Source organism: Musa acuminata, chromosome BXJ3-7, assembly GCF_036884655.1.
Source record: "Musa acuminata AAA Group cultivar baxijiao chromosome BXJ3-7, Cavendish_Baxijiao_AAA, whole genome shotgun sequence".
Classification (NCBI taxonomy): Eukaryota; Viridiplantae; Streptophyta; class Magnoliopsida; order Zingiberales; family Musaceae; genus Musa; species Musa acuminata.
In genome coordinates, this window is record NC_088355.1 from 18,371,131 (window position 1) to 18,398,819 (window position 27,689).

Below are 27,689 nucleotides of genomic sequence, written 5' to 3' on the forward strand. Positions count from 1 at the left end.
TCAGGTAGATGCGTTAGGACTAGGAAATCCTGGATGCTCCATAAGCGGTAACACGAAATCCCAGGCAGACCTCGCAGTTGGCCTCTGAGAGAACAACGGGTCCCATCCGAACCGACGTGTGGGGCAATAGTCAGATGGTTGGGTGTAGGTTTGGAAATCCTGGACGCTCCTCTAGTGGTAGCAGGAAATCTCCAGCACGCGGTTGGCCACTGAGAGAATAATGGGTCCCGTCGGAGGAGATGCGGGCCATACTTCAGGTAAAACCGGTCTAGGACAAGGAAACACTGGATGCTGCTTTAGCTAAAACAGGAAATCCCCGGCCGACCACTCTAAGTCCACGACTAATTTGATTGACGCACGCCCGAAATCGACCCAGCAATTCGCCCTGAAAGCGAGCCCTACCTTTTTCTTGGAATCCTCCCTGTCACCAAGATGCAAGCTTTCCGTCCTCGTCTGTGACGACGGACTCCCACGGCAGGGAGAAAGAAGAAGAGGAAGAGGAAGAAGCAGGGGAATAGATCAGATGGAGAGCAGCGAGGACGACGACGATTTCCCCACGCATGAGTGGATCACTCCGCAGTCCAGCATCAACTCCATCTACCAATCCCATACCGAAAAGGTTAAAACAAAATCTAAACGTTTCGTCTGCCCTCTTATGATTTCGTACATCCCTTTACTAAATGATCGGTAATCTGCGACGTCGTACAGCAGCGGTGGCGATCTGTTTCTGTTCAGTGACAAGGGCCTCGTTGTTTGTTCGATTTTGCCGTCCACCTTTGGTTTCTAGTTCCACCACGTTCTCATGTGCCATGTATCTTATTTATCCATCTTTGATGGTGTGATTAGAGATAGACCAAAATCATTGCCTTTTGTCTTGCTTCCGACTTGGTAGATAACGTTACTGAACGTGTAGCAACTTGGTTGCTAGATCAACATGCCAGTTAAACGAATCTGTCCTTGAGGTCGATCGCAACGAACCCTTTGATCTAAGAACCAATCTATCGGTCTATCATGCTCTGAGAAGCTTAGCCTTTGCTCGTAGGAGCTTGCAAGTGATTTTTGATGCCACATTCTGCTGAAGCCTCCAGTTACTAATAAGCCAGAATCTCAAACGTGTAATTAAGTGATCAGTTACTGAAAGTTTTATTGCCATCTGAACCTCCTATTTTATCATCATAATGCATAAAAAGAGAAAATTTAAATCGAGGTTTTCAATTGGATTGACATGTACATAAGTGGGTAGGCTATCATTCTGCTCTCATTCACATCCATTGTAGCCTCAAGAATATCACTACATCAGCAAAACAGTAACATGCCAAATAAGAATATGCTAAATATTTTGGCAATTACTTCATTAGTTAATTCAATGAATAATAATAAACAGATCATCAGGAATAAGCACGATGATTATGGTGCTGTTGTTGTTCATTGTTGCTGAATGCTTTTAAATACTGTAATATACGAAGCTAGTAAAGTGTGGAATCAGTATCATAGTTTAGCAAGACAATTAGTTTTTTAATAAACCTTTCAAATTAGTCTACTTGAAGGCACTAACTATTTGTTGATGGCAGTACCTGTCCCTTCTATCATTCAATAGTGACATGTGCTTCGATCGGTTAGCCTGTGAACTATCATGTTTTGGCCTAAGACAGAAGGTTAGATGTATTGGTCAAATTATATTCTAGTAGACCTATATACCCTTGTTAGCCGGCCTCAACCTGATTTGACCCAACCCAACTAGACCATAGCCTGTCCATTTACACATCAAGATTTATGGGTTCCTTTGTAAAAGAACTACATGCTCTGGAACTCGAGGTAAAATGGCATGATTTCCAAGTAATGATCCTATCAACTACAAAAAGGGAAAAAAAAACAAAAATATTAATGGACAAGAAAGGTGGATTACAGTCATTTACTATGAAATTAGATGGAATTAATTTTGTGATAATTGGTTATAAAAGATTAGTATTGGAATATAATTATCATCTCAAATGCTGTATAATACTGGGGGTCAGAAAATGCACATAACATTGTTTCCCATTAGAAGTTAATGAAGGGTTAGATTGACATTAATAACTTTCATTGACACATTTTATTTCAGATTATTAAATTGTATCATATTAAAGTTAATTTTGCTTGTAGATCTATAATTGTAAGCAAGATCAGTCAGTTTTACATGCTGTTGTGAGGATTGTAGGTTTGAGACCAAATTTTGGGTTATTGTAGGACTGAAGATTCGGATTGATTAGATCGATCGAATTGGATTTGGATATCTTTTTCGTCATTTTTGAGGCAATCGGAACTTGGCTTAGGATCTGTTGGAACTTGATTGCAATTACTTATAGAGGGCTAAGAATTACTTAGGAACCGAGTTTGTTGGGACAATTTCATTTTTAATCTGTTGCAAGATTAGGAGATTTTGGGTTTAACTTGGTTAATCCCACAAATGTTACAATTTAATGGGCATAAATTACTTACCCTTGTACTGTGTAAGGCTGATATTTACTGCCTCAAGTTTGTTTGTGTTTGATTTATGTAATTTCGTATCCTCTGTTAATATGGATGTATATGCAGGGTATCAGGAAAGTTTGTTCTGAGCTCCTGGAATTGAAGGATGCTGTTGAAAACCTATCTGGGAACATGCAGTCAAAGTATCTAGCCTTCCTCAGGTAATGATATCGGAAATACCATTCAGTAGTCACTGCATATCAAAGCATTGATAATCAGTATGCATTCAAAATCAAGACAGTTCATCCTCACAAGTCTAGTAATGCATTCAAGTGTTTCATGAATGAGGAAAAGATATGGATGATACGTCATAATACTCGGTGGCATTTTGATCTTGACTAATAGTAATTTTTTTTGTTGGTTCTTTTGGATGAATAAGCGGAAATAAAGATCTCCATTAACACCTAACACAGGATGAAAATAATAATATGTTAACTGATGTTTCTTATAGTCAAGATCATATCCTTCCAATATTGTGCTCTATGATCCTTGTAAAAATTTTCTCCACTAAAACTAAATTGATGTGGCATGAGTCGACTGATAACCTAGCTTTAAAGAATTGTTTTGACATCCTATGTAATTCATGAAAGTACCAAATCAAAGTGCACTTGTACCTCAGCAAATAAATCATCTAAAACACTCTTCCTCAAGCTGGAGCATGTAAATCACACACGCCCAGCACAAACACTATTTTATAAAAAGGTAGATTTGAACAAATATCTGGGAAATAGATCACCAACTGATTTGCCAAATTAACATATGAATTAGAAGCCGACTTCCTCATCACTGCATCTTGAACAAAAATGGTTTCTGCTTTGATATGCTTTGTTTTTCATGAAATACAATATTACTTTCAATACAAATATCTGCTTGGTTTTAACAAACATATTCTTAGGTTTATCGATTGAAAAACCAAGTTCATGTATCAACAATCTTAACCACAAAATTTCACAAGCTATTTGAGCCATAGCCCTATATTCAGCTTCTGCAATGGACCAAACTACAATTGTTTGCTCTTTTTATTTTCTTGCCTTTTTACATGTAAGATTATCTTCAACAAACAAACAGTAAGAGTGATAGATCTTCTATCATTTTGTGAACGAGCCCTTTTGTATCGGAATAACAAATAATTTCTAAGTGTCGATGATTAGATATATAAATAAGATCTTCCCTGGAGCACTTTTAAGATAGACTAAAATGCTACAGATTGGATTTAAACTTGCTTAGCTTTTCCATCAATCGACTTGCAATATCAACTGCAAAAGATATATAAAATGAGTACTCTAATACATGATTCGCCTTACCGGTCCATACCGGTGTACCGACCGGTCTGACACGGACTTAGCTGGTTTTGCCTAAGTCGTGCGGCACCCTCGCGCGTCCGTCCGCAAAGGTCAGCCTCCCCGAAGCCTCCCATTGTCCCTTAGGACCAACAAAAGAGAGAACGGGTTAAAGAGAACGCCTCAATCGGGATCCACAAGCAAACATGTCCGAAAAACACTTCATAGACAAAGCAAATTACAAACAGACTTTACAAGCTCTGAACAGTGGCATAACAAAGGGTAAAATGGTCCATTACAGACCGAAAAGCTCTCGCACGTGTCCACATGATACAACCTTTATTTACAAGCCTAAAGAGGCCACCAACCCAACTAACATGGGACTATTTAGCCTTCGGCCGCCCCTCTACCTACTGTACAAGGCATGAACATGCCAAAAGACAACGGACAGACATAAGCATTACATCCAACATCTTGTTTAGAAGTTTGTCCGTTACAAGTCGTCGGTACGGTATTTACTGAATCATATTGATATACCAACACACGGTATGGTGGGATGCACTGACAAACAGTTATGTATCGCTTGTACTGGTCGTTTGTTGGACTAGTATATACTGTCCATACCAGGCGGTATGCTATGGTATGACAAACCTTGCTTTAATATGCCAATTAGTAAATCTAATACATGTGTTGAGTTAGGTTAATTTCTTGCTTCCAATTACTTAAATTTCCATTATCTTTGTGAACATATGTCTATTTGGAACTAATTATGTTGACATCTATGAAATTATCATTCGTGACATAGACAGCGAAGACTGTTCACCAGATTGAATTCTTTAACAAAAAAGAAGTATCAGAATAGCATACCCATAGTCATATCTCTCCTAAGTTTATCAATCAATGCTATTCTGGATTGCTCGAGGCCCTGAATAGCTTTAAAACGCCTTTAAACTTGACTGCAATTTTTTCACTCTGCTACATATCCAGGGGTTATTCCATATACACTTCTTCCTAATCACCACAAAGAACTGCATTTCTTATACAAACAACAACAAGCCATGATGCCCCAACTATTTAGGGTCAGCTACATGGATCTTTTCTGCCATTAAACTCTGTACAAAGCAATAAAATAAATGAACTTCTAATCTGGCTGGAGAAAAGGCTCATCTTGATTTTACAGTTAAATAGATCAAAACACAAAGTAAACTTAAAAAAAAATCAAGCACAAAATACCTCAAACTAATCCATACTACAAGTTTGGTTGCAACTCCTTTGCCACCAACCTAGCCCTCAATCTTTGTATAATATTGTGAGGATAATACTTAATAAAAAAAACCAACAATAGTTAAATAGTTATTTATCAATAGGTAAACTAGTAGCACCCATAGTTTGTTTCTGACCAGGATGTATTAGAGACTCATACTGTTAGAGACACTGAAGCTAAAAAGAAAAACAAAGGAACAAGTAGCTAAAACTAAATGTAAGAAACAAAAGGACTAATAGGATAGGTCCTTCGATGCAAGAACTGATATCTTTATAAAAGCAATGGGAGGAATAAGAGTTGACCAGTTCCACCTCCTGAAAATGATTTTAAAAAAATTCTCATGTACTTGAGCACTTAAACCTTCTAAAAGAGTTGTTTTATGGAAGACTTAAGTTGCTGCAGTATGGATTATTTCAACTGGCATGAGGATTTAACTATTTTAGATGACAAGATTTCTCTTGTTCTTTATGAGCTGTATCGGATAAGAATTTGCTAAATTCATGTAGGTTTGTCACCTCAGTATTAGGTAACTTATTCTTGATCTAACCTAGAGCATTTTGAGAGCTAATAGTAGATAGACATTATGGTGATGGCAGCTGTAAGGAAATTTAAACAAGAAATGCTTGGTTCAACATGCTGTCACTCTGGCAATGAAAACCAGAGCATCATGCTGCATTATCAACTTGATAGCTAGTTTTTTCAAACTGCAACAAATTGCTTCAGGATTGTACAGTTCATGCTGACTGGAACAAATAAATCTATTACCTAGGTGCCATGTTGATGCACACCTTTTTTCTTTCAATCTTCAAGTTGGCAGTGACCTTTTCTTCTGTTAACTGTTAGTATTTTTTCTTCCTATAGCCCCACTTGTGTCCTTAAAACCAATTTTGAATGTGAGAGCTGTGTTCTGGTTGGTAACAATGCTGAATTGGTTTAATATGATAGTTCCAGTACCAATGTCTGACTATCTATGTATGATCTTAAAGTAAGTTTTAAATCATCAGTCCTTGGCTGGCCAATGTATAAAAAGCATGCTACACTTACATGTATCTCAGCACCGATGTCCAACTATGTATGCATGATCTTAAATTAAGTTTTAAATCATTAGTCATCAGCTGGAAAATAAAAAATAATAATTTATTCTAACAGAAATCAGATCATGGAGTAATGCTTGGAAATGATTAGCAAGAACAAAGGTCTGTTTTATTTATTTTCTTTTGGAAAATTTTGAATGAGATGTACCTAGACAAAATCTATTATATACACCAAAAGAAACTATAACATATGAGAACTATTTGATCATAAGAATTATTTTTCCTTAAATTGTGATTTTATTGGTGACTTCATCCTGTGTTTGCAGATTATCCGAAGAGGTTATTGAAATGGAGCAGGAGTTGATGGAACTACAAAAGCACGTTTCTGCTCAAGGAATCCTTGTACAGGATCTTATGAGTGGTGTTTGTCGAGAATTAGAAGTATGGAACAAATGTAATGGTGAAGAACCTGATTCTGAGGAAGAGCTTACTGAAATCAATCGGTTGCTGCATAATGATCTGGAGGATCCCAAGATCAGCTTTCTGGATACCATAGATGTCCTTTTGGCAGAGCATAAAGTAGAAGAAGCACTGTTAGCTATAATAACAGAGGAAAGTAACTCACCAGAGCTGCATGACTTGGAGGGGAATCCATCTGCTGATGGCTCCTCATATAGGTTAGCATTTCTTAAAAAGAAGGAAATGCTTGTTGATCAAATCGTACGGATTGCTGAGCAACCATATATATGCACTGCTGAACTGAGGAAAGCTGTGTCTGGCTTAGCTAAACTAGGGAAAAGTTCTCTGGCACTTAAATTAATGCTGAATGCATATGATTCCCGTCTTCAGAAAAACATTGAGGCTTTTCTTCCGTCATGTTCCATTTACTCAGAGACATACACTGCAATTCTTTCTCAGCTTGTTTTCTCAACAATATCAGTGGCAACAAAAGAATCCACCTTAATAGTTGGAGACATGTCTACCTATATGAACCGAATTGTGCAATGGGCTGAGGATGAAATAGAGTCTTTTGTCCATTTGGTGAAAGAAAACTCCCCGTCACCTGAAACTGCTGCTGCCCTTCGTTCTGCCAGTGTTTGTAGTCAAGCTAGTCTTAGTCACTGTTCACTTCTGGAGTCACAAGGATTAAAATTCTCGAAGTTGATTATGGTACTCTTGCATCCTTATATAGATGAGGTTCTTGATATGAATTTTAGGCGAGCCAGAAGAAGGATTATTGACTTGACAAGGAATGAGAATGTTGCACTTATGTCTTCTCAGTTAGATTCACTACTTTCTGTCACTACACCATCAAATATCATATTTTCAAGCATTGGGAAGAAGTTCATGTCTATAGTAGAAGTAAGCACTATTTTTTTGCATATCTGAAATGTTTACTTCTATTGTGAGGCACCAACCAAGAGTTGGATTTTGCTGCTTATAACCATGTGTCTTGATTTCTGGAAACTCAAGTTTTGCTTTGATATAAGACCTGTGCTATATGCATAAGCTTTTAAGTACCTATCTTTGGTGATGAAGCTGGGATATCTGGATAGAGAGGGCACCCGGATATTAAAATATTTTACTGAAAATTTTGTCTAACTGTGTTTTTCTTGCATGTGATTTTACCCCTTTTCAGATGAATCTAGAGTATGATATTCATGTCACCTATGGATTGGTTTATATATTCAAAAAGAAAAAGGAAAATGCACAAGGTTATCTACACATGGCTAGTACATTTTGAATATTTTCAATTACTTTTTCTAGGAGAGGAGCTCCATTCTGTTTTAAGACTATGATATTATATTTTGTGAAATAAGGTAGAACCTTTGCACTGTGCATGAGAGAAGTTACAATGGCAAGGGGTTGTAGCCCCATGGTGGTTCCCCTTGGCTCCACCACTATTTGCATTTATTTTCATATCAAATGGACTTCATCTTGTTATGCATATTTAATGAAGCTTATGATGTTCCTTTTTTCTTTTCCATTTTCTTTTGGATGGATAATTTTCAAGAAATAGATGCAATTTCTTTTAAATTTCGTGGTAATTTGCAATAATTGTAAGTAAGTGTCACATATTTGTTTTAGTATGGTGTATTATAGAAAAAATACTATAAGTGCTCAAAAAAGGGTAATGAAAAAGGAAATGAACTGGCCAGAAGAGATTGGCTTCTGATATAACTCTTTTGTATATTTAGTTGCTACAGTTTGGAGGATTATTTTTATAGAAGCAATACTGAGCATGATTTGATAAAAAGTTTACAAGGACTGACCAAACCTCTCTTATTGAACAGATCTCTCAGTGAAGGAATAGGCAAATTGGGAGGAAAAACCAACTTTCTTGGACCTAAGTTATTGTAATTTTTTCCTGAAAATTTTCTAGTGGCTTGCATCCCGATTCAATAATCTCTTGTAGTTGATCTTAGTTTATAGATGCCATGGAAACCAGTTCATAGTAGTTCGAAATTTCTCGTAATCTTCTAAAGTCAATGTCCATTGAGTAGTCTTAGTTCATAGAGCAAATATATGGCCAATCACTTGCTCAGCCAAAGTGGATGGACAGTAGCTATTAAGTCTTTTTCCTGAGAATATGCTTAGTAGTTTGATGGTTTAGTTGAAATATTAATTCAGCCTAGCAAATGGTGTCCAGGCCCAACTGATGTGACATCCTAATGAGTCCACATCAAGAGATTTTAGCAAATTGGTTCATAAGTAATAAGTATATGCCTACCGCTAATAACTTAGGTTTTAGCTTTCTGGACTGTATAGTTAAGCTGCATTAAATTATATTGGCTAGTGGTACTATGATAGTATCAGATTGTTCTAGTTGTGCTAGAGTAACTCTATGTGAGCTATCCATCTGGAACTAACATGAGTGGTGGCAGGAGTTGTCTTTTACACATTGCGATGAATGTTTCCTCAGGCTGGATCCCCATTGGAATACAAATTATATGCTATATCATATGCGATGACTCTTGGATCTTGACAATTTTGAGGCAGTTAGACTATGATACCCTACAGCCCCACATTGGGAGATGATGATGGATCTGACAATTGGTATATGATTTAATGGGCTTGCAGCTTGCTCCTAGTAACTTGTGCTTGGACTTTTTTGGGCCATTTGGTTAAAGCTTGTTCTGCGCATGTTTGTAGGCTTTTTGGGTTGTTGCTCTCCAATTCCTTTTCTTTATGTAATTGCTGTATAAATCCAATGATTTCTGCTTGAGAATCAATTTGAAGTTCCTCACACATGATAGCCATGATGGCACTCTTTCTCCCTTGCTCTGTGTCAGTCAGACAGCGTATCCATGTGTTGAGGGCTGGCATGGAATCTCCACTCTTTTTATTGTTTACCTGACAATCATATTATTCGCTTTAAAGACTATAGCATTGTTGGTCAATTTGAACTTTGAAGCTTGCCATGATCTGATTCAGATAGATGTGTGTAATTTGTAGTTATTTTTCGTGATCTATTATCACGAATCTTGGTTAGTTATATCAGTAAGAAGTAACTAGATCTATATTTCCAAGATATTATATCTAAATACATCTAGACATTTTTGACTAGTTAATTGCAGGTTGCTTAGCCAAATTTACTCGCTGCAAATATCATTCTTTCTGATGTACACTGATGAATTTTTAAATGAAATTGTGAGAATGTGTGGATGATCTTCCCTGTGCTCAAGCTTGATTCTTTTATTTATTAGATAGTTGTATGCAATATTTGGTATACCAATGAAGCAGTTGACATGATTTTTCTTCCTTTAATCACCTTTTACAGGATATATTGGATAAACTGACACCAATGGTGGTATTGCATTTTGGAAGGACTATTTTAAGCAAGCTCCTCCAACTTTTTGATAAGTACGTAGAATTGTTAATCAAGGCTCTACCTGGTCCTTCTGAAGATGATAACCTCATTGAACAGAGAGAATCTGAAGATTATAGGGCTGAAACTGATGCTGAACAGCTTGGTCTTTTAGGTACTGCATATACAGTTGCTCTTGAACTTCTACCGATGGCTGTATCAAAAATAATTACCCCGCAAATTGAAAACAAAGAAGTGGGTGGTGGATCTTCTGAAAGCATATCTATTGTTGCTGTTAGTTCTGTGGAATACAAAGATTGGAGGCGACAATTGCAACATTCATTGGAAAAGCTTAGGGACCATTTCTGTAGACAGTATGTCTTGACCTTCATTTACTCGCGGGAAGGAAAAGCAAGATTAGATGCTCGGATGTATTTGGAAGGAAAAGGAGATGACCTTTTCTGGGACTCGGACCCACTACCATCGTTGCCATTTCAGGTGATACCATTTCTTTGAATCTTCAATTTTGTGTTAAAATTGGTGGTATCTTTTTCAGTAGCTAAAAAGGCTCAAGTTTCTTGCTTATGAATGCCTGATAAGGTCTCTGTATGCAACCTTATCCCAACTAGTGGATAGGCTGTAAACATGCCTTTGGCACCCACGTCAAAAAACCAACCATCCTTGTATCTTTTAAGCTTTGCTATCTCATGGGTTGGTCCTTAAGGCATTCCGCTTGGAAGAATGTATGATGTATTTTTGGACTTTGATCCAACTGTACTTTTGTTATTTATCTGTAATTTCTATCATACTTTTCTTAGCCTAATTGAGTGACTGGTACACTGTGTAGGAAATACAATTCCTCACTCAGTGGCAGTTGAATAATTATTGCATGAGACTGATTTTAGCCGGTCATGTCTTTATAAAGAGGCCAAAAGAAGATATCTTCTTTCTTGGCCAAATTTTCCATGTCTTTTGCAACTTTTGTTTCCATCACATATTGCTCTATAAATCACTTTGTTTGCAACTAATTGCTTCTGATCACATAAATATCAACCATTACATTTATACATTATTGCTTCAGGCATTGTTTGCAAGGTTGCAACAATTAGCTAGTGTGGCAGGGGATGTCCTCCTGGGGAAGGAAAAGATACAAAAGATTTTACTTTCACGGCTAACAGAGACCGTAGTTATGTGGCTTTCGGAAGAGCAAGAATTCTGGGATGTATTTAAAGATGATTCTGCTCAACTTCAGCCACTTGGATTGCAGCAGGCATGTCTTTTCTCACGAGCAATTGTGTTTTATGGATTCTATGAACTGTTAATTCTAAATATCATTTCACACTCTTTCAGTTAATACTTGATATGCACTTCATAGTTGAAATTGCGGTTTGTGGGGGATACTCATCCAGAAACGTCCATCAGCTTGTCTCAGCTGTTATAACACGAGCAATCGGAGCTTTCTCTGCTAAAGGCATAGATCCACAAAGGTATGATTTTTATATTCTGGTATGCGTTTTATTTACGCTTGATTTTTTTAATTCATTCCCTGATTATAGCCAAAATATTATTTCAGTGCACTTCCTGAGGATGAGTGGTTTGTCGATGCTGCTAAGACGGCAATAAGCAAGCTTATGCTGGGAACGTCAGAATCCGAAATGTCTGAACCTGACGAGCACATGGTTGTTAATAGTGAGATCTCTGATTCTGATGAAAGCCTTTCGAGTCCATCTATCATCGAGTCCGTAGATTCTTTTGCTTCAGCAAACATGGGTGAGACTGACAGTCCCGTATACTTCACTGATCCAGAAGCTTGAAGAAGACGGTAATGTGATTCTCGTTACTAAATTGACCACAATTATTAAGTCTTATCCCATTTAATTTGTTGACTAAGTCTTGTTGTCTTAAAATTAAATTGTTGTTGATTGTGCTCACCAAATTTTCTGCTATTGAAGGGGAGGATTGTCCACTTGTAGAATAGACAGGAATCACATCGTAATGGTTGCTTGCTAGGTTTCCGTTACCAGATAGTCCCGTGTGTACCAATTGGTATTGGACTAATACTGAACCATATAGGTTGATTCACACTTTAATTTTTTTATTAGTTTCCTGATGATATTAGATGACACAGATTGACATATCACTTTGTAAATTTATACTGGACTATTCTTTAGTTTAGTCAGCCGTGGGTTGGCATATCACTTAGTAAATTGATACAGAGGAATTTAGAATATTTCGTTGAACCTTAAATAGTTTAACTAACTATAAGGTTATAGGAAAGGAGACTGGCAAACTGGCTTGCGAATTTTGCTACAACTAGATGATATGATAGGATCTGAAGAAGAAATTATTTTATTGAGCTGTCCTTTTTGTTATGTTTGTGATCATTTGATTGAGTAATGTATTTTACCTTTATTTTAAAAAAAAAAGAGCAGCGGATTATTCAATCCTCTATCAGTATCTTTTCCTCTGATGTAAATAATAGAGGATTACAAACTAATTTGTTTTCTCTTATATTTTTCCCTTTATTATAATCTTTCTCTATGAATTTTTCAATCCTAGTAAATAAATTTTGTGCTATTATTCAAATACATGTGGATTTAGATTTTTCACATTTGGTAATAGCGCTGGAGGGTCATTGGGTCGGATCCTTGGGTCAACTAGTCGAATTGGGGAAAGAGAAGCACATCGGAGATTTACTTAATAGAAGAAAACAAATTAGAAGATGTAGAAGGATTTAAGAAAAACAACTTAGAAGATGTAAAAAGTTTTAAGAAGATGAACTCAAGTGAAAACTTACGGAGATAAATAAGGTGTTTGTTAGTTTAGTTGATAAAAACTTTGGTAGTATATCGTATGATTTTGAATTTTGTGTCTTCATCATTTATCTCTTGTTAAAACATATAGGACGGGTGGAAAGAAAAGGGTGATGGATGTAGATGAAGTAGAGGGGAGAGATGGCTCAAGGAAGAGAGATACCATAGAAGAAAAGTTGTTTTCTTTCTTTATCTAAACCCTAATTCAGAATACAAATGTTCTAACTATATCTTAAAATTGGACCAATTTTATTTTACTCGATCGGTTTGTGGATTATCCAAACATCGATCGAATCAGTTGGTTCATAACCAATCGAATAGAATCAGATCAATTAAGGATTTAGTTTTTTTTTTTTTCATTTTTCTTGTTCGACCACCCGATTTTGACTCCGATGTAATTGGGAGTGTTCTACTCGTTTTACTTAATATAATTTATTTTTGCAAAAACAATCAGAACAAGTTTGATTCTGAAGATTATTGCTGAGCAAATTAGATCCAAATGAACTGAAGATCAAATTTCAATTTTAGTAACCATGGAGGTGTCAAATTGATGCTATTCAGCATGAAGACTATTGACAACAACACTAATATTTATCAGATCAAAACTCTATATAACATGCAGAATATGCCTTAAACTCTAGTAGATAATATAATTAATTAGTTACAAGTCTCGTTACATTATATTATTGACGTGATAGGGGACACGTTGAGGACATAATATATAATTGATATTCGTTTTGTGATGTTTATACTTAAAAGACTTCATAAACTAGAACTAATTTAATATGTTTATACATGTTTATACATGTATAAAGATGTTTATACATGTTTATACATGCAGAATATTCAACAGGTTTAAACAATCAAACCACATCTAAATGTAAATATTTAATATGCAAAATAAAGATGAAATGATTATAGAACTGTGATAATCATTTGAAATGATTATAGAACTGTGATAATCATTTTGGATATGTCTAAGTCACGTGACAATACTCACGTGATGTGAGTATAGTATGTGGGGGCCACCGGATTGAAGTGAGAGTGTTGTCATTGTCCATGTCCAACAAATAAAAATAAAATAAAAATAAAAATAAAAATAAATGAAAAAAAAAAACATACTTAGGCATATCTCCTCATAAATAGAAAAATAAAAATAAATAAATAAAAAAGACAGACAGTTAAACATGTGGTCTCACACATGTCCGATCATGTTGATGACATATACATGTCCGACACGGTATGTATCAAAATTAAATGTCCGATCATGTTGATGACATATACATGCTTCTTATTTCCATATCTTTCTCATCGAAATTAAATGTCCTCAAAATGGACTAACAAAACAAAATAGACATCCGACCGAATGGAGAAACAACACCACAACTAGTAAAACTATATGGACTACTTGCTCATTGCTTACGAACGCGGTCGCTATCCTTCAAAGCCTAAGGGTCAAATCAACCTCAAGCAACTCGCTCTCATCGACACCAGGATCACTGTCCTTGGTCGAGGATTCACCGATCTTGGAGAGAAGATCTTGCGTTCTTGGTCGGGCAGCATCGTCTTCCTCATCGACGACGGCTGATGCTTTATTTCCTGGTCCATCGTGCAACCCCACTGGCACGAGGATAAACCCTAAGGCCTTTCTTTGACTCCTTTCCTTGGCTTCTTCCCGCTCGAGCTTGTGCGCGTTCTGATGCCCACCGAGCCCTTGATAGCTGCTAAACTTCTTGCTGCAGTAGTTGCAGCAGAACACGAGAGGATGGGTCGCAGGTGTCGCAACCGAGCTGTTGTTAGATACGCTGAGCAATAAGCCATGGTCGGGCCTCACACATTTCTCCTTGCGTTTCTTCCTCTCCATTCGAGTTCAGCTAAGCTCTCGCATGTGTGGAGTCTTGCAATGCGCACGGTCTCATCTAGATATAACCTTAATGATGTGAGATGTAAAGCTGCGTGATAGGAGATCTTGTTGTAAATCAACTCAGACGCACACCACCATTACAAAGGGATTTCATGCATTTAAGGAGTATATGTACAAGTGATGCTGATGCATGTTTCTTCGTTGGACGATCATAATTAGAGGTGTCGATATCGGGGATTCGGTACCGATTACTGAAAGATTTCGTGTTTATATTACGCCATCTAAAATCAAATCCAACCGAAGTTACATGTACATACCGATACGCTCGATATTTAAAAATTAGTGGCATGTGATTGAGATGATCTCATTTTGTAATATGGTCTCTCAAGTAAGCAGGAGGTTAAATAATTGAATGAGTAATAAATCTTTGTCATCCACTTCTCTCCAACCACCATAGAATGTTGTTATCTTTGTTTCATTGTATTTCCATGATTCGGAAGTCAAAACTGTGTCGTCATTCTTGCCATCTATTATTACTCGGGGGGATTGAATCCTTTCTTTCTCATGTCCTTCTCAAGTGAATACATGAAATGTGCATGAACAAAATTTACCAGAGAATATAATTTACCGTAGAGAACAAAAAGTTCCAAAGTCACAATATGTATGGCTTTATTCAATTAGATCTGATTTAGCAAGTGCTTGCATCTTTATTCCTAACAAATCAAATGGAAGAAAGGATGCCACCATATATAGTCTGAGACGTGATCTTTAGAGAGGTATCCCGACAGCACAGAAGCCCAGCATGCCGCACATCTCCTCGGGTTTCAGCTTCTCAAGTTGCAGCATGATAATTGGGACATACCTATGCAATATTACCTCGCACTACCAGAGGGAATAGATTAGCATCAGCCGTCCAAAAATCTAGGACGTAAATGAAGATTATAAGATGAACCGGAGAGAGAGAATATTTACATGCTTTTCGCTTTCCACTTCTTCGCAGTATTCACCAAGAATCTGCTTCATCTTTTTCTGCGGAAAAAAGTTTAATTCAAAATCAGAAAAGAAAGAGAACAAAAGGATCATGAAAAAGAGAGCTTAATTATAACCCCATACTATCATTCTCGGTGTCTGCAATCCAGCAAATATTTGCTTGACAGCTTCGCTGCATTCTCCGCATTCTTCTACCTTCTACGAACTCACATAACACTGTCTCAGCCTCTGGGTTTATATACATGAATCCATTATCATACTCTTTCTTAATTACCTTAGCCGATTCGGTCAACAGTGGAGTGATAGCATCCTTCCTCGGGGACATGGATTCATCAGTGCATTGACCTGTGCTTTTGCACAAGTTTTCTTGATCGAAAAGGTCTCGTAGAAGCAACTTGGTCTGTCGTATGTATGCGCTCGACCTTTCTAAGCACTGCAACCAGAGAAGAACAAGTGAAGGAGAAGGAAGAAATGAAATGCTTTTAAAAGTATGTTGTGGATGGTCTCTCGACACACCTTATCTTTGATGTCAGAAGGCAAAGGACGGCACAGCTTTTGTAGCTCACCAAACGTTTCTAGGTCATCCAAAGCTTTCTTAGCTCTCTGAGATGCTTCCAAGCATGAACCACATGCAGATTCCTGTGGCTGTTCCTCCATGTAGGAATCCATGTTTCCTGTGGATATCATTGTATACAACACTGCTTCATGATAAAACTTCAGCATGATATAATCATCTTTAATTATATGAAATTGGTAATGTGCATTTTTGTCTGAATAAAGAAGATGATTCACGTTCTTTTCACTGGCAGTCACCTTGATCCATCAATGTGGGATCCAACCCAAGCCTGGCATCCACATGAGCTAATGTAACAAATAGGAGAATGAAGCAAGTCACAGTTTTCATCTCCATCACTTGCTCACCTTCACAAAGTAAAGGAAAAAAAAAAGGATTAATATCAGAAAGTTCTTTAATTGTCATCAAAACAAAGAAGAAGAAGAAGAAGAAACAATGTTGTATAAAAGTGAGAATTTAAACTGATTCAATGCAAATCTCCATTTCTATGATGCACTATATCCATGTGTATGCATGTCCAACATGTCTGATACAGTAGTGAAAATAGCTACTGATGCCAATTGTTAGGATTCGATACAATGGAATAATTAATATATTAACCTGTCAGATCTAAACCACTAATCTAAATTACATAAATCAAAGTTGATAATAATATACCAATCAATCTATTATAAACTGATTTAAATGTTAGTCAACTTTGGATGTTAGACTAAAGTGAAGAGTCATAGTCATAATTATCAGGGGCAAAATATAATCACTAAATTTTATGAGTTGAAAGGCTTGCAAATAACAATAAACATGTAATTTTAAACTAGAGTCTGATATGGAAAAAAGAGATGTTTAGCACATAATTAACAAGGTAAGGGTGAGTCAGTGAACTACATAAAATAACATGAACAACAACAAATTGCAAAGACCAAATAAAACCCTTTTACAACAATAGAGGAAGCTCAAAGCAGTACCAGAGAGAGAGGCTTCTACAGATATGAAACCAGCTTTGTTTGAGGAACTGCAGATAGAGGGAGGGTATTAATACACATTGATGCCAGTGAATACAACAACACATACTTGTGCTTGCGTTTTGCTCGTTTTGCTTTCATTTGTTCCTCTCACTTCATTGTTATGGTTTGTAGTTTGTCAGTGAGCAAAGCTGTCGGTGCTTCACATGAAGTACCATGGAAAGGAAAGACTTGAACCAATGATAGCAGGACAAGTGTGCTTGAAGACCAGTAATATAATTGTTTTTACTGGCTGATGTACCTAAACATTGATGTCCATGTTCCAATGTGTGGATCACAATGGGGACTCTTTTAGTCAATCATGGGCTGATGAAACTTCCTGGAAAGTGGTGGGTTCTCTTTTGATCAAGCTGGAGTGTACTTGGTTGATCACCATTTTGTGTGGTTTGTGATGCATTTCTCATTCCATTTTTATAGTCCATTGAAGAAATTTTTTCTTGTTATATTTCATCCATTACTCATTCACAATAGGTTGAGAGTTTTAGATATTATTCTGTGATGTGTTTTAAAATATGGTAAAGACTTCGCTTGTCGAACATGTTATATTTTTGTACTGAAATTAATGTAGTATAAGATTCTTTCTTCCAAAAAAGGAAAATGATCCTTAAACATTATTTTCTATAGATGATTTATTTTTTAAAATAATATATATTTTTTTCTAAATAGGATCGTTAAAAATTATAGCAAACATTTTTTCTACTAAAAGTAAACTTCTAATTTTTGACTTGTAAAGTTTTGTTTGATTGAGATTTTGGAGGAGAATCTCAGAGAATTGTGTGAGTTATTTTCTCGGTTGCATGCAGAAATAAATTACATTTGAAGAGAGATCAAAAGTATGACAAATTCATAATTCTTCTCTATCGACGTATCAATCGATAATTTTGGTTGTAATATTGCTTTACATGATATAATATTTGCTTCTCTTTATGTTTTGGATTGGTTTTTGAGAGAGCATTTTTAAGAGTCGCTTGTCAAAGTTCGGTGAATAAAATGTTAAACTCGATCTCAGTCCACCTCATAAAGAAGAATCAAGGCTTAGAACACCTTAAATCAAAATTTTTTTTTTCTCTATGATTGCAAGAAGAATATTAGATATCGCCATCACTTCCAATTAGATCCATGATCTTAGTGACTTTTATAAGAAAGATTTACATGCTTGGACTTTTTTTGTTGGTATATTTTTGAACATTATTCTCTAGAGTGATTATCGTAAAATAATACTATAAATTGTCTTTCTATTCTTAGATTCCTTATAGCTTTGGAATTTCAAAAGTAATTAATTATACACCCCAATAATATATAACATTTTGTTTGTGACAAATTGAGGCTCCAAAAGTGATAACCTAATAACCATCTATATAATAAATCTTTCAATACATTGACCAATAAGTCAAAAAATATCACAGCTCTTGATCCATATATACTTACACTTCTCTCTATCATATATTATGATCTTTATCTCATGAAGCAAGACACAGCAGTTAACTCATGAGATCTTCTTCCCTGGGCAGTCAGGAAGGTGGCAGAAAGCGGCTGACTGTTGTCTTTAAGGTATTCTAATTCTTCAATCTTTTTTTTTTATCCTTTTTTTTGGTTTTCAAAGTGCATGACAAGTGTTTATGAAATCGTTTGAAACATTGTGTTTTGTTTGAGACATCGAGACTTATGCTTTCGAAATCATTAAATTTCTCATTTTGCAAATCCTTGGGGACCATATAAGATTGCATTTAGATTGTTTCTTTTCGGATGATAATCGAAAGTGTGCTTCACGACTCAGATAAATTCAATTAAGTCCGTGACATGTGATACTCCGAAGATGGCCAAACTCCTCGTCCTCTTGCTAGTGGGTGCCCTCTTCTGCTCGGTTTGCGCCAGACGATTGCTGGCAAAGACCCCTTGGAGAAGCAGAAGTGGTTCTACAAAGTTGTCGACCGGGGCCACGGCGATGGACGAGGCTTGGGAGGTGCGGTCGGCTTTTTGGTGGCGGCGACGAGTTTGGTGGAGGCGGAGGAGGAGAGTTCGGAGGTGGTGGTGGTGGTGGCTCCGGCCATGGCGGCGGCATTGGTAGCTGAGTTGGTACATTTCCGTGACGGGTTTCCACAAGCATTGATGAAAATAATAATAATAATAATAATAATAATAATAAGTAGTGGTGTATAGCAGCATCACATGAGCAATTATGGTAATGTTAATCATTTTCTCTTCTGTTCTTCTTTAGATTTGCATTTGTAAGAAATTGCTTATGTCCTGCCTTTGAATCAAATGATCTGAACGATTGTTTTTGTTGGTAAATTTTGGATTGAAAAAAAAAAAAATCAAGACCGACTTAATTAATTACATGATTTTCATAAAATAATTCTCAGATTTTTATTAACAAAAGTCAAATAGTTTATGCTCTTTTAGCACAAAAAATTCTAGTCACACGTTCATGTATTTCATGTTTATCAATTTTTTAATAAATTGTGCAAAATAGATTGATAAATAGCTTATGCTCAGAACACATGATTTTAAATTTATTTATAATATATTTGTCATCAAATCATATTCAAAAGTCATATGACATCTATCGGAAAGGAGATAGATTTCAAGAATTTGTATATATATATATATAATCAGAATTTTTTTTATATAAATTCTTATATATTTATAATGCATATGATAAATCCTATTTATACATTTAAAAATCAACTAAAGTGGTTAAGAATATTCAACCCCATAAATTTATGGGATTTACACATATCAAGGATACCAAAGCCCGTATATCTATCTATGGCAAAATTAACAAGGTATATTTGATCCCTTTCACATAGTAAATCTAAGAATATCCATGGAAATTGTAACTGACATTGCAGCAAGTAAAGGATGAATGGAGCACAATTCTACGACAAAAGGCGAGTTTAATCATAGTGTTTTAGTTGACCAGCATTAACATGAGAGAATCGAGAATAAGAAAGAGGTAATCTCCAAACCCCAAACCCACCTCCAGTGCTCAATCTACACCAGCTTTTGTTGCTTTCACCATCACTTGCATTTCATAAGGTCTTGTCCCTTCCACCATTTTTATTTTCTTTAGGGCTAGCATTTCCGGTTGAGTTGCCTTGGAAGACATCACAAAAGCTTCCATGAGTGTCCATATGAATCAATAGCTCTAAACCTTTCCATAAAGACTCAGATGCGAAGCCATTACCAGCACCAACACCAGCACTTGCAGCATTCGCTATGATATCCTTCCCAAATTGCTCGAACAACTTTGCTTCTGCGGAATTCGGCGCAAGGTTCAGCAGCCCTACATCAAATCCACAAATGTTTGATCCATGTATATAGTAATCTCGATGTGTTATAACAGGAGAGAGTGTTAGAAATCTTTTGATAAGAAAGTGTGTTTCTAAACCATTATAATAGAAATACAATAGAAACTAATCGGAAACAAAATAGAGTATCTCCGGTTGTCAAGAATTTTAGCAATGATTTCTTCTTAAACTTTGGCATTTCTCGGCTCAGAACTCTCGCTTTAGATGGTGTAGGAAATCCTTTTGACTTCAAAGATATGTTGAGCCCAGAGACCAAAATCCTCGTTTATATATATGTTCTTCCATCAAGAACATTTATTATCACCAACTCATAATATTCAAGAATTAATTCAAATTTATAACGTTTGGACCATAATGAAGAATCTTAATGATATTAAATATTTAATAATAATAGTTAAATTTAGAATAAAAAACTAAAATATTTAAATCATAATAAATAAAGAAATTAATTATAATGAATGATAAACTTAATGAGAATGGTTACATTATTATTAATAAAATATTTAATAATAACGATTAGATTCTTTCATTTGGTCTATACGTTTAGCTTAATAATTTGAATTAAATTTTATCGAACAACTTTTTTAAGAAATAAATACATGAATCATAGTGATAAGTCCTCTAAGAGCAAGTATTATCATCCATATATCACGATGTATTTAGTTTCTTAATCTTAATGTGGTAACATTACTTAATGAATAAACCTTATATTTATTCTTAGTCCAGTAACAATATATTTTCTCAAATTAATATGCACATGAGAAAATTTCACAATATATAAAAGTTTTAATATAATTACAAAGTGGAACTAAGTCTCATTTTCTCTACATGATCATTGAATTTCAAAGGTGGCATGCCTTTAGTCAAAGGATTAGCAATCATCAACTCAGTGTTAATATGCTCAATAACCACTTTCTTTTCTTTTTACATATTCTCTTATAGTTAAATACTTAATGTTGATGTGTTTACTTCAACTTCGACTTTTATTGTTTTTAGTCATAAAGACAGCAGTTGAATTATCACAGAAAATTCTTAATGGCCTAGAAATAGAATATATGATTCTAAGCCCATAAATAAAACTCTTAAGCCATACACCATGTGAAGTAGCCTTAAAACAAGAGACAAACTCAGCTTCTATGGTAGAAGTAGTAGTCAAGGTCTGCTTGATGCTTCTCTAAGAAATAGCTCTACCAGCCATCATAAAAATATATCCTGATGTTGATTTACGAGAATCAACACAACCGACGAAGTCTGAATCTGAGTAACCAATCATATCCAGATTGTTTGTATGTCTATATATAAACATGTAATCTTTTGTTCCTTGTATATACCTCATCACTTTCTTTGCAGCTCTCTAGTGGTGCATACTTGGATTACTCTGATATTGACCTAGCATCCCCACAACAAATGCAATATCAGGTCTAGTACAGACCTGAGCATACATAAGGCTTCCTATGACAGAAGCATATGTGATATTTTTCATTGATTCCCTTTTAAGGTTATTATTTAGGCATTGGTTCGAATTGAACCTATTACCTTTCACAATGGGAGCAACACTTTGTCACGGAAAAACTTTAAAACATGATGTTTGATGTAATTCTTATATCTGTCCGTGTCTATTGGCATGTTCATGCCTTGTACAACGTGTAGAGGGGCAATCGAAGGCTTATAAGTCCCATTTTAGTTGGGTTAGTGGCCTCTTTAGGCTTGTAAATAAAGGTTGTGTCATGTGGACACGTGCGAGAGCTTTTCGGTCTGTAATGGACCATTTGACCCTTTGTTGTGCTACTGTTCAGAGCTTGTAAAGTATGTTTGTAATTTGCTTTGTCTATGAAGTATTTTTCGGACATGTTTGCTTGTGGATCCCGATTGAGGCGTTCTCTTTAACCCGTTCTCTCTTTTGTTGGTCCTAAGGGACAATGGGAGGCTTCGGGGAGGCTGACCTTTGCGGACGGACGCGCGAGGGTGCCGCACGACTTAGGCAAAATCAGCTAAATCCGTGTCATATGGTATCAGAGCCGGGACAAGCACTCATAGAAACATTTGACATGCAAACGTGGGGGACCTAGCGGAGCTGCGTTGAGGGCAGTCAGCACACGCGCGACCGTTTGAGGGAAAATGGGCATGGAGATGTAGGGAAAAGAGTCGCTCAAAGGAGCGGGCATCTGAGATTGGCATTCAGAGGAATGGCCAACCCTTCGCGCAAGAGGCACCACGAGAACAGGCAAGCTTGGAAGAATTTGGAGCGCACAAAGGTTGGGATGGCTGAGTTTGAGCTACGGCTCAATGTTGACAACTATACTTGATGGTGCTCTAGGCAAGCGAGGCGCTTGGCAAGAATGAGACCATGCAAGGTGGAATGAGTTGCTCAACGACCAAATGAGTTATGCAAAGCTCACAGAGGTGAGGGTAATTGCTAACTCGAAGAATTTGGTACTCATGCATGGGCTTGTATGCGGACGATGGAATGTTCGTGGCCATCCCAAGGCGACCGAAACTCGGCATCATGGAGCATTGAAACTTTCTCTTCGGCATGTGAAGGATACGTCCGTCGGAGGCTGAAGTGTGCAACGAGTTCAGCATGTTGCTAGGCCTTGAGGGGTGCAGCGGGGGCTGTATTGACATGAAGTCGCAATCTAGCAAGTGCATTTGCAGGAGGCAGAACAATGCATAGTTTGTTTAGCAGTTCGGAGTAGTCCAAGGGGATGGTGGTCTCCAAAACGAAGAGAGATGTTGCTCCAACGGGACAGTTATCTAGGAGGGATAAGTCTCGGCTCTCCAAAGGGAGAATCATGTGACATGGACCTCACATGTTGAGGAGGAGTACCTCAACAAACAACAACTCCACGAAGCTCGATGGACTGAGCAAGCGGTGAGGAGTCGTCGCATGATCTCGCTTGAGAGAATGCATTGGTGGATGCATTGCGAGATCAAGTGGGGGAGCGACCTAAAGCAACTTATGAAGGTACACTTGGAGTCGATGTGGAGATCGGACTCAAGGGAGGGCTGACCCGTGAAATGGTGGGTGCGAGAGCCACCATCGACTCAATGCAAAAACGAGGAGCGGAGCAACTTGGGTGTAACTTGACGAAGTACTCAAGCCGCATGAAGGGAGCTAGCATAGAAGTTGGAACATGGAGCAGAGGCACAGTGCTTTTCTTAGACAGAGGTCAAGGACATGAACTCTTGCAGAGGCAAGAGTAGGATCATGTTGTTCCATGGGTCCTTCATTCTGACAGAGCGGACTCATCTTGCATGGTGCCAAAGACGAAGGGAGCTTCGGGGCACATGCACCTTATCTCGGAGAAGCATTTGATGGAGGAACTAAGGCGACTCAATTTGCGGAGGCGAAGTTGGGTTTAGAAGGCCTTAGCACGGGGAAAGAGGATGCAGAGGCGGATACTCTTGAAGAATATGCCACAGTGTTGCCATTCGAGTTGCTATGAAGGAAGCGGTGCGTAACGATTGTGCTGGTAGGGGCAGAGGCCCAGGATCCAGACAATGGTGCACAAATTATAGTGAAGTTGGTGGACTTCAGGAGCTACTAGGCGACGGACTGTCCTAGAGCGGTGCTTCATCTAGGTGTGACCCAAGAGTGGGTGGATGAAGGTTGATTGCCAAAGGAGCGAACAAAATCGAAGGTGGAGGAGACCCTGCGATGTATTGGCAGAGGCCACACATGGAGGGTTCACAATTCGAGTTTATTCCACAAGGATTAGAATGCAATGGAGATGTCACCAGGAGGCGACATGGTGCAGCGGATCGTGGTGGAACAGTTCGTGGCAATGCGATACACACGACTAAGTCCCGTGAGGGATGAGATCATATGGAGGTATGATCGGGAGCTACTGGGAGCTCCACTTCGGTGAACAACATGACGGCAAGAAAGGCTATGGATTCAAGGAGTGAAGGTCATGGTACCGCAGAGGCGGGTCTTCCGTGCGTGCATCGAATTTTGCTTCGGATGAAAGCCTTGGTCATCAGCATATGGGGGCTGGGTTCCACCAAGGGAAAAGTTCGAATGCAAGTACCAGTGATTTCCATGGGAGGAACTTGATCATGCAGAGGTATGATCGAAGCAGCTGTAGAGTTGGACTGCTCCAGAGCTCATATTCGCTTAAGGGAGCTCGATAAGTCAGGGGATAAGGTCGAGTAAGCGAACGTTGCTACCAAGGAAGCTAAGGAGAACAGAATCGGTGCAAACCCTACAATGTAATGGCAGAGGCCATGCATGGGAGTTGCAGTCTGTCTTTCCATCGACCAAACAGACTGCTTGGAGAACACAGAGGTGTTGAAGCAGGAGGTCGAAAGGGGCGAGGAAGCGACGACGAGTCTAGAGGGACTTAGCTACCCAAAATCAAGCATCAGTCAGAATGGAGGTGGACTCAGAGGAGTGCCACGGAGACATATCTACTGATCGTGAAGAAAAGGGATACATATGCGAGCAGATGGATAGTAGGGTCATGGGCATAGCAGCACCATGGTATCGTAGAGGCGGGACTTCCGTGAAAGTCATTGATCCCTTGCTCTCACGGAGGGAGAGCGCTTGGTCGTGAAAGGGGCCGAGGAGGTAGAGCATGCAAAGGCAATCTCTAAGTACCGAGACTGTTAGGATCGGAGCGGCACTAAGAGGGGGGGGGGTGAATTAGTGCAGCGGATTAAAACTTCGATTTTAGAAAATCTTTCGTACGATAAAAATAATGTTTCATATGAAATCGGCTTAATTACATTGAAAGCGTACGTAATAAGATGAGGGCAGTGAACTTAGCAAAGTAAAGGTTTGCAGAAAGATAAATGCAGTAACGAAATGCAAACCAGAGATCACACCGATTTTAGAGTGGTTCGGTCAAATGACCTACTCCACTTGCGAGGCCCCTCTTCGATGAGGCTCCCACCTTCCACTAGCAACTCTCTTGAAATGGAAGGGCAAATACCCCTCTTATAACTCTTTACAAGCGGTTCACTCTCTTACAGATTTTCGAGAAGGAATGAGGTGAATACTAGCAAATTGAAAACTAGACTTTCTAAGACCTTTTCTAAGAGTTTTCTCTCAATCAATTGCTGCTCAAAAGTTGTAATCTCAGCTGAGATTTGAGGGGTATTTATAGGCCTCAAGAGGATTCAAATTTGGGCTCCAAATTTGAATTCTCGTGGAGTTCCCGATGCTGGCGGTGCCACCGCCCAGCCCAAGCGGTGCTACCGCCCAGCTCTCGGGCACTAGGCGGTGCCACCGCCCGGCTCTCGGGTGCTAGGCGGTGCAACCGCCCAGTCTGGCAGTGCCACCGCCAGACTCTTTGGTTGACTTGGTTTGGCTTTAAACTTAGCCCAAACCAAGTCTAATTTTGGGCCCAGTTGGCCCTTAACTAGGATATAGGATTGTCTCTTAATCCTAATCCTAATTACAAGTTAACTACATAACAAAACACATCCTAAGTAATTTTTAACTGCGAGCGTCGAGTCTTGATCCGGCGAGCTTTCCGACGAACTTCTTCCGACGGACACCCAGCAAGCTCCCGAACTTTGTGATGACTTTAATGAGTATCCGAGCCTTCTCGGTGATCTCCGTGAACCTCTGACGATCTCTTCGGCAAACTTTTGAAAATTTCGACAGGTTCCCGATTTTTTCTTGGTTGGTTCCGGCAGCATCTCCGACGATTCTTCGGACTCTTAAACGTCCATCGAACTTGACTTCGGTATCCTTGCTTTGTGTTTTCTGGTTATCGTAGTTAATCCTGCATACTTAACTCAATAATATGGATTAGATCAAATAACCCATCAATTGATTTTATCATCAAAATTTGAGATTCAACAATCTCCCCCTTTTTGATGATGACAATCAATTGATGACGGAGTTAAACATAACTCCCCCTATCTATATGCCATATTATGAGAAGATAAAGCACTTGAATTCCATCCCATTGAATTCAAGCATAAACCGACAAGTTCTAACCGTAGAACTTATCGTTGTTCTTATTAAGTATAATGTAAATGCGAAACTTCGATGAAAATCTTTTTCAAGTCCAAAGATAAGAGACAAATTTTACTATGACAAAAGATTTTCAACATGAATTTCATGATTATACATTTTAGACATGCATTCAATATGATCAATCAATCTTACGATATTTTCAAGGATTTTGCAAGGCATATAAGACAATCATCGATTGATTACTTTTCTCAAAGTTTTTGCAATTCATATTTTGTCATGCTATTAAAAATGATATAAGTCATCACTTTTCTCCCCCTTTGTCATCAACAAAAAGGGAAATGGGACTTGAAGCACATATTTTGTCATACAACGATTTTATCATTGAAAATTAAGTATGCAAAAAAAATATTTACGCAGAGTTCATTTTAGAGGAAAATTCAGCATGCATTCATATTATCTAATCTCTTCTTTCTATAAATAACAGAAATTGTAGATGTACAAGAGAGAGATTGGGATAAAAATTCAAGTAGTAGTTTCACGAAGTCAAGATCATAATTCGAATACAAACTTATTCAAATCGTTAAATTCATTAAAATCTCAAATTCAAGTCATGAATGCCAATACTTTCATATTTGTAAGTATCAATTCATGAATGCCAAAAGATATTATTTGTGATTCCAATTTTGCAAGATCAAGATTATGATTTAGATGAAACTTATTTAAATCAAATCAGTAACTTGAAATTCATAATCAAGTCATCAAAGTCGATTTCGAGATTTCACAACATGTCATATGGAATTTGAACGAGAAAGATTAGATTCACCGAGAGATGGAAAGAAGATGAAAAACTTTACGGAAAATCCAATCAAACAAGTTTATTGTTTAGGGATAATTTAACATACCTAATTCCCTTCTAATGAACTCAAATTGGTCTTCATTCAAGGCTTTTGTGAATATATCTGCTAATTGATGCTTTGTGTCGATGAATTCTAGAACAACATTATTGTTAAGGACATGATCGCGTATGAAATGATGCCTAACGTCGATGTGCTTAGTTCTAGAATGCTGAATCGGATTTTTAGTAAGACATATGACACTAGTATTATCACATTTTATGGGAATATTTTTAAAGTGAATTCCATAGTCTTCTAATGTGTTTTTCATCCAAACAACTTGTGCACAGCATGCACTTGCAGCAATGTACTCAGCTTCCGCTGTAGATAGTGCAACTGAATTTTGTTTCTTGGAAGTCCAAGAAACAAGTGCATGTCCTAAAAATTGGCATGTTCCGGATG

General features: G+C 37.6%; 3 protein-coding genes across 4 annotated transcripts; 1 reads left to right on the forward strand and 2 right to left on the reverse strand.

The window, feature by feature from the left end:
* Positions 1-384: 384 nt before the first annotated feature.
* LOC135643494 (exocyst complex component EXO84C-like) lies at positions 385-11,869 on the forward strand. Of its 2 annotated transcripts, none has more exons than XM_065160517.1 (7): positions 385-619; positions 2,575-2,669; positions 6,413-7,448; positions 9,868-10,392; positions 10,976-11,164; positions 11,245-11,381; positions 11,468-11,869. In XM_065160517.1, the coding sequence occupies exons 1-7, from the start codon at positions 524-526 to the stop codon at positions 11,706-11,708; spliced, it is 2,319 nt and encodes a 772-aa protein (XP_065016589.1). In that variant the 5' UTR covers positions 385-523; the 3' UTR covers positions 11,709-11,869. The 2 variants fall into 2 exon arrangements, with proteins under 2 accessions (XP_065016589.1, XP_065016588.1); XM_065160516.1 differs by having other exon boundaries at positions 394-619; positions 11,270-11,381.
* A 2,279-nt stretch (positions 11,870-14,148) lies between these two features.
* Positions 14,149-14,571, reverse strand: LOC135642883 (uncharacterized). Its single transcript, XM_065159364.1, has one exon. The coding sequence runs from the start codon at positions 14,569-14,571 to the stop codon at positions 14,149-14,151; it is 423 nt and encodes a 140-aa protein (XP_065015436.1).
* A 644-nt stretch (positions 14,572-15,215) lies between these two features.
* Positions 15,216-17,154, reverse strand: LOC135642123 (uncharacterized). Its single transcript, XM_065157995.1, has 7 exons — positions 17,098-17,154; positions 16,375-16,482; positions 16,078-16,235; positions 15,836-15,994; positions 15,685-15,759; positions 15,544-15,600; positions 15,216-15,453 (listed from the first exon to the last, which is right to left on the reverse strand). Exons 2-7 carry the CDS (start codon positions 16,469-16,471, stop codon positions 15,340-15,342), a joined length of 660 nt encoding a protein of 219 aa, XP_065014067.1. The 5' UTR covers positions 16,472-16,482; positions 17,098-17,154; the 3' UTR covers positions 15,216-15,339.
* Between the last annotated feature and the right edge of the window lie 10,535 nt (positions 17,155-27,689).

Bases quoted from the DNA above. Each gene is read 5' to 3' on its own strand.
- LOC135643494 (XM_065160517.1), top strand. From the start codon at position 524: ATGGAGAGCAGCGAGGACGACGACGATTTCCCCACGCATGAGTGGATC. The intron at 11,165-11,244 runs GCATGTCTTTTC...ACACTCTTTCAG, and splicing joins AGCCACTTGGATTGCAGCAG to TTAATACTTGATATGCACTT. The intron at 11,382-11,467 runs GTATGATTTTTA...ATATTATTTCAG, and splicing joins AAAGGCATAGATCCACAAAG to TGCACTTCCTGAGGATGAGT.
- LOC135642883 (XM_065159364.1), bottom strand. From the start codon at position 14,571: ATGGAGAGGAAGAAACGCAAGGAGAAATGTGTGAGGCCCGACCATGGC.
- LOC135642123 (XM_065157995.1), bottom strand. From the start codon at position 16,471: ATGGAGATGAAAACTGTGACTTGCTTCATTCTCCTATTTGTTACATTA. The intron at 16,236-16,374 runs GTGACTGCCAGT...TGATATCCACAG, and splicing joins TCCCACATTGATGGATCAAG to GAAACATGGATTCCTACATG. The intron at 15,601-15,684 runs GTATGGGGTTAT...TTTTTTCCGCAG, and splicing joins TGCAGACACCGAGAATGATA to AAAAAGATGAAGCAGATTCT.